The following is a 17,951-nucleotide window of genomic DNA, read 5'->3' on the forward strand; positions in this document are numbered from 1 at the left end:
AAATGTTTTGTTATCACCACAATTAAAAAATATGGAAATATGTCATACATGTTAGAGAAACTTCAACACAAGGAGATTCAAATAAAAAAGAAAAGTTTGAGGACCTACAGCGGTAAATTTCAGTTGTCAGGAGGCCTTGTTGAGGTAGTTCCAGCTGGATGACCTTGATCACCCAACGTACTTTGAAAAGGAATGTGGGGTTAAGGAGCTCCCCCTCCCTGGACCTGCCCTGCCTCCAAGTCCTAAACTATTTCCTTAGCTAGATGTATCGATTCCTTCCTGAAACTCAGGGATCTTATGTCTTTGAACTAAACAGTTTTAGAGAAAATTGTGTTACTATAATAAGAAGAAATTAACCTAGAATGTAAACCCATACAGAAAAGAGTCCCTTCCACACCCCATCTATCACGTACCCAGCTTAAGATGTTTAAATTCTGGCTGCTTCGCAGATGCACAAAGCTGATAGAAAATGTGGTAATTGCGTTCATTTTCTGACTGCAAAAAAAAGAAAAGTCCTGAAAATGACATCAACCCTTTAGAAGTAAAGATCTCAGGTTTTCAACTGGAGGGCCCTGGATGCCAAATCCGAGTGACAATACTGACTTCATGGGCACTGATATCCACCTGTGATTTTTACCATGGTCAACAAGCCCATTCCTCTCTGCTGGCTGCTGGTGACCGGGCCTTCCTCTCACCGAATGAGAACTGGGTGGCCCCAGACAGTCTGCCAAATAATGATCCCAGAGAAAATGTTACTAAATGAAAACATTCTACAAAATGCTAATTGATTCGTTTTTGTTTTGCTGTGTGTCGTTGAGTCAATTCTGACTCATGGTGACCCTACAGAGCAGAGCAGAACTGCCCGCATAGGGTTTCCAAGGCTGTAATCTTTACAGATGCAGACTGCCACATCTTTCTCCCTTGGAGCAGCTGGTGGGTTCAAACTGCTGCCCTTTCAGTTGGCAGCTGAGCACTTAACCACGGCGCCACGAGAGCTCCTTAATTGATTTATACTAATTGAAATTAAAAAAAAAATACATTACAAGGCTGACTGTTGCTCTTATACTAGGCCAAAACTAGGAGAATTTTCTCCATTTTACTTTCTCTTATACTCCATCTCACTAGCTCTAATATCAACCCCTTCCTGATAGCAAAGCCAGTCTAACAGCTTCATCTGTTTCAAGTGGTTTTTGTTTTCTAGAAAAACAAATGTGCTTTTTAAACTATAACAACAAAAACCAGTTGCTATGAAGTTGATTCCGACTCTTGGCGACCCCATGTGTGTCAGAGTAGAACTGTGCTGCATTTGGTTTTCAATGGCAGCTTTTTTGGAAGCAGATCTCCACGCCTTTCTTCCAAGGTGCCCCTGGGTGGACTTGAACCACCAACCTTTTAGTTAGCAGTTCAGCTCATTAAACTATAAGAATTTTTTAAGTGCCCCAAATTAAGGAGTCCTAACTTTTTTCCCCCTAATCATATGACTCCACTGATACTGTATCTGTTAACATTTTTTTTAATAAGCAGAAAAAAAAAAAAACCCACCTGCAAATGAAAGATAGGAACACTATTCATCAAGTCACATTAAAATGAAGGCTGTCTGATAAGCATGTATATAAATGCAAACAATACCTGTAAAGTTCAGGAAAGGAAAATTTAATTAATGTTAATATTCTTACTTGAAAGACAACTCTGGATTTCTCCAGCAGGTAAGTTCTCATGTTGGCTCCTATAATCTGATTCCTTTCATCAAAACTGATTTCTGTGTATTTCCCAAACCGACTGCTGTTGTCATTGCGGGTGGTCTTGGCATTTCCAATAGCCTGCAAAACAGACAGCTCTCTTGAAATGACAATGTTAAACGATTCTTGGATCAGGATTATTAGTGTTTTTTTTTTTTTAAACAAAGCACCCTTTTTATTTTAAGATAATTTTAGACTTACGAAAAACTGCAGAAATAGAACAGGGAGTACATATATACTCTTTACCCAGCTTCCCCTGATGTTAACATTGTATGTAATAATAGCACAATGATCAGCACCAGGAAATTAAGGCTGGTACAATACTATTGAAGACAGAAGAATTGATGCGGTTGAACTGTGGTGTTGGCAAAGAATATTGAATGTACTGTGGATTGTCAAAAGAATGAACAAATCAGTTTTAGAAGAAATTACAACTAGAACGTCCGATGGAAGCAAGGATGGCAAGGCTTTGGCTTGCTTACCTTGGATACATCATCAGGAAAGACCAATTGCTAGAAAAAGACATCGTGTGTGGTAAAGTAGAGGGCCAAAAAAATGAGGGACACCCTCAATGAAGTGGATTGACACGATAGCCACAATGGTGGACTCAAATGTATCAATGTTCATCATGAGGATGGCCCAGGATCGGGCAACATTTCAACATTTTGCCATGAGCTGGAGGCAACTCAACAGCAAGTGACAACAACAACAGTGCTATTATCCAAACTACAGACCTTATTTGACTGTGGCTTTTTTTTTTTTTTTAATTTATTTATTGTGCTTTAGGTGAAAGTTTACAAATCAAGTCAGTCTCTCATACAAAAAGCCACACACACCCCGCCATGCACTCCCAGCTGCTCTCCCCTTAATGAGACAGCACATTCCTCATCTCTACCCTGTATTCCCTGTGTCCATTCAACTAGCTCCTGTCCCCCTCTTCCTTCTCATCTCACCACCAGACAGAGTTGCTCACATAATCTAATGTGTCTACGTGAGCCACTCCTCACCAACATCATTGCCTATGTTATGCTCCAGGCCAATCCCTGTCTGTAGACTTGGTTTTGGGAATGATCCCGATCTTGGGCTATCAACGGGTCTGGAGACCATGACTGTCAGAGTCTCTCTGGTCCCAAGCAGACCACTAAGCCTGGTCTTTTTCCAAGAATTTAAGATCTGCATCCCACTGTTCTCTTGCTCCACCAGGGATGCTCTGTTGTGTTCCCTGTCAGGGCAATCATCGGTGGTAACCAGGCACCATTTAGTTCTTCCAATCTCAGGCTGAGTCTCTGGTTTATGTGGCCCTTTCTGTCTCTTGTGCTCATATTTACCTTGTGTCTTTGGTGTTCTTCATTCTCCTTTGTTCCATGTGGGTTGAGATCAATTTATGCATCTTAGATGGCCGCTTGCTAGCATTTAAGACCCCAAACGTCTCTCACCAAAGTGGAATGCAGACGGTTTTCTTATTTTGTTATGCCAATTGACCTACATGTTCCCTGAAACTATGGTCCCTGGACCCCCTTCACTATTACTCTGGCCTTCGAAGTTTTTGGTTGTATTCAGGAAACTTCTTTGCTTTTGGTTTAGTCCAGTTGTACTATCTCTTTGTTGTGTGTTGCTCTTCCCTTCACCTAAAAAATTTTTTGTCTGCTATCTAGTTAGTGAATATCCCTCTCCCTCCCTCCCTCCCCACCCTCGTAACCATAAAGAATATTTTCTTCTTTGTTTAAACATTACCTAGAGTTCTTGTAATAGTGGTCTCATACAATATTTCTCCTTTTGCAACTGGCTAATTTCACTCAGCATAATGCCTTCCAGATTCCTCCATGTTATGAAATGTTTCACAGATTCATCATTGTTCTTAATCGTTGTGTAGTATTCCATTGTGTGAATATGCCTTATTTATTTATCTGTTCTTCTGTTGACGGGCATCTTGGTTGCTTCCATCTTTTTGCTACTGTAAACGGTGCTGCAATGAACATGGGTGTGCATATATCTGTTCGTGTGAAGGCTCTTATTTCCTTAGGTATATCCCAAGGAGTGGAATTGCTGGACCATATGGTAGTTCTATTCTAGCTTTTTAAGGAAGTGCCAAATTGATTTCCAAAGTGGCTATACAATTTTACATTCCCACCAGCAGTGTATAAGTGTTCTCCACAACCTCTCCAACATTTCTTATTTTCTGTTTTTTGGATTAATGCCAGCCTTGTTGGGGTGAGGTGGCATTTCATTGTACTTTTGATTTGCATTTCTCTAATAGCTAATGATTGTTAGCATTTCCTCATGTATCTGTTAGCAGCCTGAATGCCTCCTTTGGTAAAGTGTCTGTTCATATCCTTTGCCTATTTTTAATTAGATTATTTGTCTTTTTGTTGTTGAGTTTTTGCAGTATCGTGTAGATTTTAGAGATCAGACACTGAGCAGAAATGTCCCAAGTAAAAACTTTTTTCCCAATCTGTAGGTATTCTTTTTACTCTTTTGGTGAAGTCTTTGCGTGAGCATAGGTGTTTGACTTTTAGGAGCTCCCAGTTATCAAATTTCTCCTCTGGTGTTTGTACCATGTTAGTAATGTTTTGTATACGGTTTATGCCATGTATTAGGGCTCCTAGCCTTGTTTCTATTTTTTCTTCCATGATCTTCATTGTTTTAGATTTTATATTTAGGTCTTTGATTCATTTTGAATTAGTTTTTGAGCATGGTGTGAGGTATGGGTCTTGTTTCATATTTTTGCAGATGGATATCCAGTTATGCCAGCACCATTTGTTGAAGAGACTGTCTTTTCCCCACTTAACAGACTTTAGGCCTTTGTCAAATATCAGCTGCTCATATGTTGATGGATTCGTGTCTGGATTCTCAGTTGTGTTCCATTGGTCTATGTATCTGTTGTTGTACCAGTACCAGGCTGTTTTGACTACAGTGGTGGTATAATATATTCTAAAATCAGGTCGTGTGAGGTCTCCCACTTTGTTCTTCTTTAGTAATGCTTTGCTTGTCCGAGGCCTCATTCCCTTCCATATGAAGTTGGTGATTTGTTTCTCCATCTCATTAAAAAATGTCACTGGCATTTGCATCGGAATTGTGTCGTATCTATAGATCACTTTTTGTAGAATGGACATTTTTACAATCTTGAGTCTTCCTATCCACGATTGAGGTATGTTTTTCCACTTATGTAGGCCTCTTTTGGTTTCTTGCAGTAGCGTCTTGTAGTTTTCTTTATATAGGTCTTTTATGTCTCTGGTTAGATTTATTCTGAAGTATTTTATCTTCTTGGTGGCTACTGTAAATGGTATTGATTTGGTGACTTCCTCTTTGACGTTCTCTTTGTGGGTGTAGAGGAATCCAACTGATTTATGTATGTTTATCTTGTACCCTGATACTCTGCTAAACCCTTCTATTAGTTTCAGTAGTTTCTTGAGGATTCTTTAGATTTTTTCTGTGTATAAGATCATGTCATCTGCAAACAGAGATACCTTTACTTCTTCTTTGCCAATTTGGATGCCCTTTATTTCTTTATCTAGCCTAATAGCTCTGGCTAGGATTTCCAGCACAATGTTGAATAAGAGCGGTGATAAAGGGCATACTTGTCTGGTTCCCATTCTCAAGGGGAATGCTTTCAGTCTTTCTCCATTTAGGATGATGTTGGCTGTTGGCTTTGTATAATTGCCCTTTATTATGTGGAGGAATTTTCCTTCTGTTCCTATTTTCCTGAGAGTTGTTATCATGAATGGGTGTTGAACTTTGTCAAATGCCATTTCTGCATCAATTGATAAGATCATGTGGTTCTTGTCTTTTGTTTTATTTATGTGATGGATTATATTGATTGTTTTTCTGCTGTTGAACCATCCCTGCATGCCTGGTATGAATCCCAATTGGTCATGGTGAATTATTTTTTTGATATGTTGTTGAATTCTGTTGGCTAGACTTTTGTTTAGAATTTTTGCATCTAAGTTCATGAGAGATATAGAGCTGTAATTTTCTTTTTTGTGTGGTGTCTTTACCTTGTTTGGGTATCAGGGTTATGCTGGCTTCATAGAATGAGTTTGGGAATATTCTATCCCAAACAAGTACAATTTTTCATAGTATTCTGCAATTATTCTTTTAATTTCAGTAGGCTCTGTTGTGATACTGCCCATCTCATTTCTTATTTTGTTTATTTGCTTCCTCTTCTGTTTTTCTTTTGTCAGTCTGGCCAATGGTTTATCGATTTTGTTAATCTTTTCAAAGAACTAGTTTTTGGTCTTGTTGACTCTTTCAATTGTTTGTCTGTTCTCCGTTTCATTTAATTCTGCTCTAATTTTTCTTATTTGGTTTCTTCTGGTGCCCGAGGGTTTCTTTTGTTGCTCTCTATTTGTTCAAGTTGTAGAGATAATTCTTTGATTTTGGCTCTTTCTTTTTGTAAGTGTGCATTTATTGATATAATTTGAACTCTGAGCACTGCTTTAGCTGTGTCCCAAAGGTTCTGGTAGGAAGTGTTTTTATTCTCATTGGATTCTATGAATTTCTTTGTTTTGTCCTTAATTTCTTCTATAATCCAATCGTTTTTGAGCAAAGTGTTGTTCAGTTTCCATGTGTTTGATTTCATTTCCCTAATTTTTCTGTTACTGACTTCTAGTTTTATAGCTTTATGGTCAGAGAAGATGCTTTGTGATATTTCAATGTTTTGGATTCTGTTAGGCTTGCTTTATGGCCTAATATGTGATCTACTCTAGAGAATGTTCCATGTGCATTGGAAAAGAAAGTATACTTGGATGCTTTTGGGTCGAGTGTTTTGTATATGTCTATGAGGTCAAGTTGGTTGCTTGTGGCATTTGGCTCTTCCATATCTTTATTGAGCTTCTTTCTGGATGTTCTGTCCTGCACTTCAACACACCATAAAGTGGTGTGTTGAAGTCTCCTAGTATTATTGTGGAGCTGTCTATCTCGCTTTTCGATGCCGTTAGAGTTTGTTTTATGTGTCTTGCAGCCCTGTCACTGGGTGCATAAATATTTAATATGGTGATATCGTCTTGGTATATTGTCCCTTTAATCATTATATAGTGTCCTTCCTTATCCTTTGTGGTAGATTTAAGTCTGAAGTCTGTTTTGTCAGAAATTAGTATAGCCACTCCTGCTCTTTTTTGATTGTTGTTTGCTTGATATTTTTTTTCCCATTCTTTGTTTTTTTTTTTTTTTTTGTAAAAAAATACAATCCATCTATATACTGTCTACAAGAGACATACCTTAGACTTAAAGACACAGCAAACCAAAGCAAACCAAACCCAGTGCCGTTGAGTCGGTTCCTACTCATAGCGACCCTATAGGACTCGATGGACTAGGTTTGGTTTGGTGTGTCTTTAAGCCTAAGGTGTGTCTCTCGTAGGCAGTATATAGACAGATTGTGTTTTTTTAATCCATTCTGCAACTGTCTCTTTATTGGTTCATTTGTCCATTTACATTCAGTGTGATTACAGATAGGCATGAGTTTAGTGCTGTCATTTTGATGTCTTTTTTTGTGTTAACAGTTTCATTTTTCCTCATATTTTTGTGCTGAGTACTTTTTCATTGTAAATTGTGTGTTCCTCTTTTTCATTGTTGTTGTTTTTCTGAGTATGTTTTTCTTGTATTTTATTTTGATGTGTAGGATTGTTAGTCTCCTTCGTGGTTACCTTAATATTTACCCCTATTTTTCTAAGTTTAAACCTAACTTGTATCTCCCTATGTTGCCTTGATTTTCTCTCCATATGAAAGATCCATGAGTATTTAATCCCTGTTTATTGATTTGGTGTTGCCATTTTTTACATAATGACATCACTGATTCCCTGTTTTGAGCATTTTTATCTTGATTTATTTTTGTGATTTTCCTATCTAGTTGCTCTGTCCTGAGTTCTAGTGTTGGGTTGATATCTGATATTATGGGTTTTCTAACCAGATAATTCCCTTTAGTATTTCCTGTAATTTTGGTTTGGTTTTTGCAAATTCCCTAAGCTTCTGTTTATTTGGGAATGTCCTAATTTCGCCTTCATATTTCAGAGACAGTTTTGCTGGATATATGATTCTTGGCTGGCAATTTTTCTCCTTCAGTGCTTTATATATGTCATCCTGTTGCCCTCATGGTTTCTGCTGAGTAGTCTGAGCTTGTTCTTATTGATTCTTCTTTGTAGGTAACTTTTCACTTATCCTTGGCTGTTCTTAAAATTTTCTCTTTATCTTCGGTTTTGGCAGGTTTGATTATAATATGTCTTGGTGACTTTCTTTTGGTATCTACCTTGTATGGGGTTCGATGAGCATCTTGGATAGATATCCTTTTATCTTTCATGATGTCAGGGAAGTTTTCTGCCAACAAATCTTCAGCAATTCTCTCCGTATTTTCTGTTATCCCACCCTGTTCCAGTACTCCAATCACTTGTAGGTTATTCATGATAGAGTCCCACATGATTCTTAGGGTTTCTTCATTAAAAAAAATTTTTTATCTGATTTTTCTTTGAATATGTGGTTGCCAACTGTTTTGTCTTCAATCTCACTAATTCTGACTTCCAGATCCTCAATTCTGCTCTGCTGACTTTCTACTGTGTTGTCTAATTCTGAAATTTTATTGTTAATGTTCTGAATTTCTGATTTCTGTCCATGGATTCTTGCAGTCTATTAAATTTTCTATTATGTTCTTGAAGAATCTTCTTAATTTCCTCAGTTGTTTTATCTGTGTGCTCCGTGGTTTGTTCTGCATTTTGCCTGAGCTCCTTCCTGATATCTTGAAGAGTTCTGTATATTAATCTTTTGTATTTACATCTTCATCCAGAAGAGTCCTTGATTCATTGTTTCGGGAATTTCTTGAAGCAATCACGCTCTGCTTCTTTATTTGATTTGATATTGACTGTTGTCTCTGAGCCATCTATAAGTTATTGTATCAATTTATTTTGTTTGTTCACTATGTCCTAGCCTCTTGCTCTGTTTTGTTTTAATATACCAAAATAGGCTACTAGAGTGAGCTAACTTGATTATTGGAGCCTTTGAAGCACTAATGTCCTGTTCCCAGATGGCTAGAGCTGTTACCAGGTGTAAGAGCCTAGGAATCCATTCATTATTCTTGTATAGATTCAGCTCAGGTGTCCCAGTAGTCGATCACCTGGTGTGTGGTGCAGGCTCTTGCCTACAATTTTAGAGGAGCAATGGTGGTTGGTGTATGCACAGGTTTCTGCCAGCAGCAAGGGGTCACACTCTGAGGAAGGCAGGGGGCTGACAACCTTCCCCCAAATGTCTATTAGGAAGGCACTTCCCTGTTCTCTAGAGCATGGAGCTACTTTTAATAAAATCTGATCCTGTACATTGGGGGGAAGTGTGATTAGCACAGGGTAGAACCATGGGGCAAGGTGAGGGACAGCTCCTGGCTTACAGGGAACAGGACACATTTTTAGCCTGATGTTCAAGGCTCTCCTCAGTCTCACTGAGAGGTGCTGCATGGGATCAGAAAGTGTGCAGGTTCTGACATCCCACAGTCCTTAATACCAATTTTGCTATCTGTGTGAAGCTGGACAAGTTATTTCATCTTTCCAAGCCTTAATTTCTCTATCTGTAATATGTGAATAATATGTATACTACAGAGTTGGGAGGATTACATGAGATAGTTAATATAAAGTGCTTCGACTCATGCATGCCCCAAATATTGTAGATGCTCAATTAACCTTTATTTCTATCCTTACCCCTACTCAAACCTTCCATTCAAACAAAAAAACTACTCCATCGCAACCCTCCTATCCTCTGGGCATGATTCTTCATTTCTACTTCTGTTCTTAAATCCCACCTTCCCTTCCCCAGCACTATGCCCTCCCCAGGCCCCTTTCTGAGCACCCTCCACCTAGGAGTGGGGCCCCTTCTCATGCACACTTCCTGATGGTCTGTCATGGCCTCTGTCACATATTTTTGCTGAGCACCTACATGAGCCAGGAACCGTGGTAGTACAGAGGTGAACCAAACGGATATGGTCCCTGTGTTCACAGAGCTTACAGTCTCATGGGGGAGACAAATCCTGAAGAGACAATCACACAAAGTTATCCACTGGGCATTTAAGTAGACACTGTCTGTTGACAACTTTTCTATTGTTGTCTTAGATTTATGTTTCTATTAACTTTAAAATATGCTTTGTTAGGTTAGAGAAGACTTAAGCTTCAGGACTGGATCTTAGGCTTTTTTATTACCTCCTGCATTATATGGTATAGTGGTTTAAATAAACTAAAAATGTCTAAAAAATACCTACTGGGGATTTTAATTTGAGAAAAGAAGAGATCTAGGAGTCTATCATTTTTTATTTTTGCTATGCTTCCAAATATATCCAAACAGATCCTCCTCTACATTGTGAGGCAGCCACAGTTGGCCTGTAGGGCCCTCCTCTGTGCCTTTCAGATACCCCTTCTTCTTTCAAGACTGTCTCTGCACCCCTGGAGCCATCCTAGTTGGCCTTGCCCCTCCCCATCAGTTGTGTGCTCATAAATTGACTCTCTGAGAAAAAAAATTAAATTAAAAAAAGAGCCTTTGTTTGTAGCGCTTACCAATTTCTCTGGTGTAAATACTCCCAACATGACTGATTTCAAGCCACCAAAGGTTTAACAATCAACTCACAAGAGTCCTAAATATTTAACAATTGCAGCTTATGAAAGCCAGTGCCAGGTGGCTCCAGCTTATCACTGACCCCAGTGTACCAGAAATGTCTGTAGCTGAGGGAAGATTCTCTGGGATATAAATGTAAACAGAAGGCTCTTAAAGTCCAACGGCAGAATTTCAGGTAGCCCTGCATTAGAGGCGGAGAGCTCTGGAAGCAGTGATCTCTGCCCCAGCCTCTTTCAAATCCTACTGAAGAATAGGCTTCCTGGCCCTTCTCTCACCTCTTTGGTCTTTGAAGGGTGGGAACTTGAGTTAGCAAGGACAGCACATCACACAAATCAACCTACTGCAAGCCCTCATCTCCATCATAAGCACACCACTGCCTTTGACCTGCTCCCCACTTACTCCCACAGGGGTACTCACCTCAGTTATGGGATTGGATGCCAGAACTTTGTCCTCCAGATGAGCGTTACTGCTTGACTTGCTGACAGTGGCAAAGTACCTCATGGCATAGCGTGCTGACACCGTCTTCCCAGCACCCGACTCCCCACTTACAATTATTGACTGATTTTTATTGTTTCTAAAACAAATAAATGAAAGGAATTTTTTAAATGTTCATTTCTTCCCATTAAAAAGGTAATATGAGCTCATTAAGAAAAACGCAGGCAAGCAGGAAGAAGGGAAGCTTTGTTTCATCACTCTAAAGTAACCATTTTTAACATTCTGGTTAATCACCTTCTAGTCTTTTTTCTATGTGATCATGCTGAACACACAATTTTGTTTCCTGCTATTTCCCCTGCATTTGAGAGTCCCTAAAACCTCATCTGATGATTCGCTAGGAAGACTCACAGGACTCAGCATATAACCATACTCAAAGGATGCAAAGCAAAAATTAGGAAAGGGAAAAGGTACAAATGGCAATGTCCAGAGGAAACTAGGCACAAGCTCCCGAGAGTCCTCTCCCAGTGGTCACAGGATGCATTGCATTCCTGTAGAAATGTGTGAAATGTGTTTGCTTTGGAAGTTCCTTAGATAATAAAGTGCTTTCACCAGTTACCCTTATATCACCTGAACCTTGGGAAAGTTCTCTAAAGCATTATTAACATGCCCAACTCTGAAATGACAAAACTGTGGCTTAGAACAGTGATGTAACTGGCAGGGTCTCCCAGTCTATAAACTGAGGAGCCAGGTTTGAAGCCTGGTCTCCTAACAGCCAACCCTGGGGTCTTCCTCTGCTCAACAAATACAATTGTCCTCATGGAATTTGCTCTGATTTCCAAGTTGTTGTTAGTTGCCATTGGGTCAATTCGGACTCATGGAGCCCCCATGTGATTTCCAAGAAGGCCAGGTAAAAAGGACATTCACATGACTGAATGATGATAATAAAGGTAGCTGGCATGTTAAGTGTCAGATGCTGTTCTAAGCACTTTCCATGCACTAATTCACTTAATCCTCTCTAACTGCCCTATCTATAGATTAGGTACTATTGCTATCCCCACTTTACAGATGAGGAAACTGAGGGAAAAGGGGTTAAGGAGATGGTCAGTACAGAATCCAAACCCCAGGATTTTGATCCCTGAACCAGAGCTCTTCTACCCTGACATAGAAGCCAGTGTTGTCCATATGATGGCCAAGGTCTAGGGTGAAGAGAGAGTCCAAGAGGATTTGTAGGGTGGGTGGGGTGGGGAGAAATTAACAGAAAGAGGATATGAGGGGAGGAAACCTTTTAAATACACTGCTGACCATGCCAAAGATTCCTGCAGATAAAGCTTCAAGTTGGGCTGTTAATTATTTAGAAAAAGAAAAAGCTATAAAATGGGGGATGTAGAAAACAGAAGTAACCACTGGGGAGAGGAACAAGAGATATAGTCTTGTACTTTCACCCAAAATCTATCAGTGACCCAAGGACTGTGCTCCATAAGGTTTTCAATGACTAATTTTTTTGAAAGTAGGTCATCAGGCCTTTCTTCTGAGGCTCTCTGGGTGGACTCGAACCTCTAAACTTTTGGTTAACAGACCATTTACAGCACCCAAGGACTCTCATCCTAGGCAGTACACTCAATGAAACACTCCCCTCTGGCCTGAATATTCTTTAAATGATCTCAAATTAGGCATCCCCTTTCTACTGTAAGGGCAGGGAATGTTGGGAGAGCAAAAGGAAGCCCATCCTCGCAGGAGGCTACCTGGCCATCTGCTTGTATGCCTCTTCAGCCACGGCAAATATGTGCGGGTCCATATCGCCCACGTTCTGCCCACTGTAAGCATGGATGATGGCATCTCCATATATGGGCAGCTGCTTGTAAGGATTCATGGCCACCAAAATGATTCCTGAGGAAACATGCCAGATGCAGTTATGGGATTCTTACTCTCAACGGTCTCTCCAGGCTCTCCAGGAAATTCCTGCTCCGCCACTTGTTAAACCTTCTACGTGACTTTGATCAAGCATCTCCATTCCCTCTGATGCCACATACATCACCAGGCTCTACTGGGGGTTGAATGAGATGACGTGTGGGAATGTCCCAAAATGGAAAGGCTTTTGCAATGCACAATGTAATTAAAATAATAACATCATTGTCCAAAATAAGTAATAACATGTATCATATTTAATAAGAAACTCAATACTTTATCCACATCTATTTTTCTTAGTAGTCTAGTCTTGGTTCTTCTCAAAGATTCTCCCCACCTAGATATTTCTTGTGTAACAAAATCCATGACATTCAAATACCTGTACCTTTTAGACAGAAATTTGGGAAAATATTTAGCTGTGATTACACATTCTGGCATAAGTCCACAGTTTGAATGCAAACATAATTCTCAGGGCACTCTAGCAGCAGACATTGTTTCAGTGCCACTCCTGGTCTCCTGGAATAGCTTCCTTACCACTATAGGTGTAAATGAGTTTGGACTCTGCAAAGCGGATCCTGAGGTTGTGGAGCACCGCGGGCTCATGGAGATAACTAAGTGCAGTGAGGTCATTCTCACCCACGAGGATGTCAGGATTCCGAAGTGGTGGCAGAGATTCTGGATCAATGGGATAATCCAGCTCCTGTGGACGAAGATGAAATTAAAGTTCTGGAAATAAAAGACTTTTGATGCTTCCATGAAACACTGTCCTATGTCTTACCCACCTCCCCCCGACTCTGAAAAGTAACCTTACGCACAGCAAAGAGAAGATAATCTTCACAGCTGACTCTTGGAGTAGGGAAGAGGTTTTTGGACTGCTGGCCAGAGGACCAGGCATTGGCTGTGTGCCTTGGGGGAGCCACTTACCCTCTCTGTGCCTCACTTCTCTCATCTGTGACAAGAAGGGCTAGACTAGATCAGGGGTCCTAGGAGCCTCAGCAAGGGCGATAGGGAAGCTATATGGGGGAGGGAACTGGGTCCCCGACTCGATTCTACCACAGAGGCTCCACATTTTTGTGGTTTAGACGTTGGGTTCCATGGAAGTTTTCATGTGAAAACAGGGCTCTGCTGCTGGAATGGCATGATGACCTAAGGCCTCTCACAGCTCTAAGATCCCTGAAACTGTTGAAATCTGATAGTCTTGGTGTTAGAAGTATTTGAAGGGGCCAGCGTGGGCAACAGTCCCTCTGTGAGAGGTCCTCCGTGCACAGGACTCCCATCTGTAGCACCCGCAAGCCCAGGGCTCCTTTGCAGAGCCACCTGTTCTTGTCTTCCTCAGCCCTGGGCTGAGTAACTTTCCCAGGCTGGGCTCTCTTGGGCCATATTTAACGTAGAATTCCAAATGTAAGTGCCTGAGCAGAATGAAGGCAAGGACTAGTACATCTTCCTCTTGCCGGTCAACACCAGAGAAGACTGGGCTCAAAATATCAGAGCACATAACCATATTAAATATTTATGCACCCAATGACAGGGCTGCAAGATACATAAATCAAATTTTAACAGAATTGAAAAGCGAGATAGACACCTCCACAATTATAGTAGGAGACTTCAACACACCACTTTCGGAGAAGGACAGGACATCCAGTAAGAAGCTCAACAGAGACACGGAAGATCTAATTACAACAATCAACCAACTTGACCTCATTGACTTATACAGAACTCTCCACCCAACTGCTGCAAAATATACTTTTTTTTCTAGCGCACATGGAACATTCTCTAGAATAGACCACATATTAGGTCATAAAACAAACCTTTGCAGAGTCCAAAACATTGAAATATTACAAAGCATCTTCTCAGACCACAAGGCAATAAAACTAGAGATCAATAACAGAAAAACTAGGGAAAAGAAATCAAATACTTGGAAAATGAACAACACCCTCATGAAAAAAGACTGGGTTATAGAAGACATTAAGGAGGGAATAAGGAAATTCATAGAAAGCAACGAGAATGAAAATACTTCCTATCAAAACCTCTGGGACACAGCAAAAGCAGTGCTCAGAGGCCAATTTATACCAATAAATGCACACATACAAAAAGAAGAAAGAGCCAAAAGCAGAGAACTGTCCCTACAACTTGAACAAATAGGAACTGAGCAACAAAAGAATCCATCAGGCACCAGAAGAAAACAAATAATAAAAATTAGAGCTGAACTAAATGAATTAGAGAACAGAAAAACAATTGAAAGAATTAACAAAGCCAAAAGCTGGTTCTTTGAAAAAATTAACAAAATTGATAAACCATTGGCTAGACTGACTAAAGAAATACAGGAAAGGAAACAAATAACCCGAATAAGAAACGAGAAGGACCACATCACAACAGAACCAAATGAAATTAAAAGAATCATTTCAGATTATTATGAAAAATTGTACTCTAACAAATTTGCAAACCTAGAAGAAATGGATGAATTCCTGGAAAAACACTACCTACCTAAACTAACACATTCAGAAGTAGAACAACTAAATAGACCCATAACAAAAAAAGAGATTGAAACGGTAATCAAAAACCCCCCCCCAAAAAAAGCCCTGGCCCGGACGGCTTCACTGCAGAGTTCTACCAAACTTTCAGAGAAGAGTTAACGCCACTACTACTAAAGGTATTCCAAAGCATAGAAAATGACGGAATACTACCCAACTCATTCTATGAAGCCACCATCTCCCTGATACCAAAACCAGGTAAAGACATTACAAAAAAAGAAAATTATAGACCTATATCCCTCATGAACATTGATGCAAAAATCCTCAACAAAATTCTAGCCAATAGAATCCAACAACACATCAAAAAAATAATTCACCCTGATCAAGTGGGATTTATACCAGGTATGCAAGGCTGGTTTAATATCAGAAAAACCATTAATGTAATCCATCACATAAATAAAACAAAAGACAAAAACCACATGATCTTATCAATTGATGCAGAAAAGGCATTTGACAAAGTCCAACACCCATTTATGATAAAAACTCTTACCAAAATAGGAATTGAAGGAAAATTCCTCAACATAATAAAGGGCATCTATGCAAAGCCAACAGCCAATATCACTCTAAATGGAGAGAACCTGAAAGCATTTCCCTTGAGAACGGGAACCAGACAAGGATGCCCTTTATCACCGCTCTTATTCAACATCGTGTTGGAAGTCTTAGCCAGGGCAATTAGGCTAGACAAAGAAATAAAAGGTATCCGGATTGGCAAGGAAGAAGTAAAGTTATCACTATTTGCAGATGACATGATTATATACACAGAAAACCCTAAGGAATCCTCCAGAAAACTACTGAAACTAATAGAAGAGTTTGTCAGAGTCTCAGGTTATAAAATAAACACACAAAAATCACTTGGATTCCTCTACATCAACAAAAAGAACACCGAAGAGGAAATAATCAAATCAATACCATTCACAGTAGCCCCCAAGAAGATAAGATACTTAGGAATAAATCTTACCAAGGATGTAAAAGACCTATATAAAGAAAACTACAAAGCTCTACTACAAGAAATTCAAAAGGACATACTTAAGTGGAAAATCATACCCTGCTCATGGATAGGAAGACTTAACATAGTAAAAATGTCTATTCTACCAAAACCATCTATACATTTAACACACTTCCTATCCAAATTCCAATGTCATATTTTAAGGGGATAGAGAATCAAATCACCAATTTCATATGGAAGGGAAAGAACCCCCGGATAAGCAAAGCACCACTGAAAAATAAGAAGAAAGTGGGAGGCCTCACCTTACCTGACTTCAGAACCTATTATACAGCCACAGTAGTCAAAACAGCCTGGTATTGGTACAACAACAGACACATAGACCAATGGAACAGAATTGAGAACCCAGACATAGATCCATCCACGTATGAGCAGCTGATATTTGACAAAGGACTAGTGTCAATTAACTGGGGAAAAGATAGCCTTTTTAACAAATGGTGCTGGCATAACTGGATATCCCTTTGCAAAAGAATGAAACAGGACCCATACCTCACACCATGCACAAAAACTAACTCCATGTGGATCAAAGACCTAAACATAAAGACTAAAACGATAAAGATCATGGAAGAAAAAATAGGGACAACGTTAGGAGCCCTAATACAAGGCATAAACAGAATACAAAACATTACCAAAAATGATGAAGAGAAACCAGATAACTGGGAGCTCCTAAAAATCAAACACCTATGCTCATCTAAAGACTTCTCCAAAAGAGTAAAAAGACCACCTACAGACTGGGAAAGAATTTTCAGCTATGACATCTCCGACTAGTGCCTGATCTCTAAAATCTACATGATTCTGTCAAAACTCAACCACAAAAAGACAAACAACCCAATCAAGAAGTGGGCAAAGGATACGAACACACATTTCACTAAAGAAGATATTCAGGCAGCCAACAGATACATGAGAAAATGTTCTCGATCATTAGCCATTAGAGAAATGCAAATTAAAACTACGATGAGATTCCATCTCACACCAGCAAGGCTGGCATTAATCCAAAAAACACAAAATAATAAATGTTGGAGAGCCTGCGGAGAGATTGGAACTCTCATACACTGCTGGTGGGAATGTAAAATGGTACAACCACTTTGGAAATCTATCTGGCGTTATCTTAAACAGTTAGAAATAGAACTACCATACAACCCAGAAATCCCACTCCTCGGAATATATCCTAGAGATACAAGAGCCTTCATACAAACAGATACATGCACACCCATGTTTATTGCAGCTCTGTTTACAATAGCAAAAAGTTGGAAGCAACCAAGGTGTCCATCAACGGATGAATGGGTAAATAAATTGTGGTATATTCACACAATGGAATACTACGCATCGATAAAGAACAGTGACGAATCTCTGAAACATTTCATAACATGGAGGAACCTGGAAGGCATTATGCTGAGCGAAATCAGTCAGAGGCAAAAGGACAAATATTGTATAAGACCACTATTATAAGATCTTGAGAAATAGTATAAACTGAGAAGAACACATACTTTTGTGGTTACGAGGCGGGGAGGGAGGGAGGGTGGGAGAGGGTTTTTTATTGATTAATCAGTAGATAAGAACTGCTTTAGGTGAAGGGAAAGACAACACTCAATACATGGAAGGTCAGCTCAACTGGACTGGACCAAAAGCAAAGAAGTTTCCGGGATAAAATGAATGCTTCAAAGGTCAGCGGAGCAAGCGCGGGGGTCTGGGGAACATGCTTTGCGGGGACTTCTAAGTCAATTGGCAAAATAATTCTATTATGAAATCATTCTGCATCCC

At 39.7% G+C, this 17,951-nt stretch overlaps 1 protein-coding gene across 1 annotated transcript in view; it reads right to left on the reverse strand.

Annotated features, from left to right (window-relative positions):
* The window catches only part of MYO5C (myosin VC), a 157,524-nt gene that overhangs the window by 97,567 nt on the left and 42,006 nt on the right, over positions 1-17,951 (reverse strand). The window contains exons 3-7 of the mRNA XM_023539503.2: positions 13,191-13,356; positions 12,494-12,638; positions 10,734-10,890; positions 1,677-1,820; positions 414-495 (exon numbers count right to left, since the gene is read on the reverse strand). Coding sequence (XP_023395271.1) covers positions 414-495; positions 1,677-1,820; positions 10,734-10,890; positions 12,494-12,638; positions 13,191-13,356 — 694 coding nt within the window. The remainder of the gene's footprint in view (positions 1-413; positions 496-1,676; positions 1,821-10,733; positions 10,891-12,493; positions 12,639-13,190; positions 13,357-17,951) is intronic.

Source organism: Loxodonta africana, chromosome 12 (genome assembly GCF_030014295.1).
Source record: "Loxodonta africana isolate mLoxAfr1 chromosome 12, mLoxAfr1.hap2, whole genome shotgun sequence".
Lineage (NCBI taxonomy): Eukaryota > Metazoa > Chordata > Mammalia > Proboscidea > Elephantidae > Loxodonta > Loxodonta africana.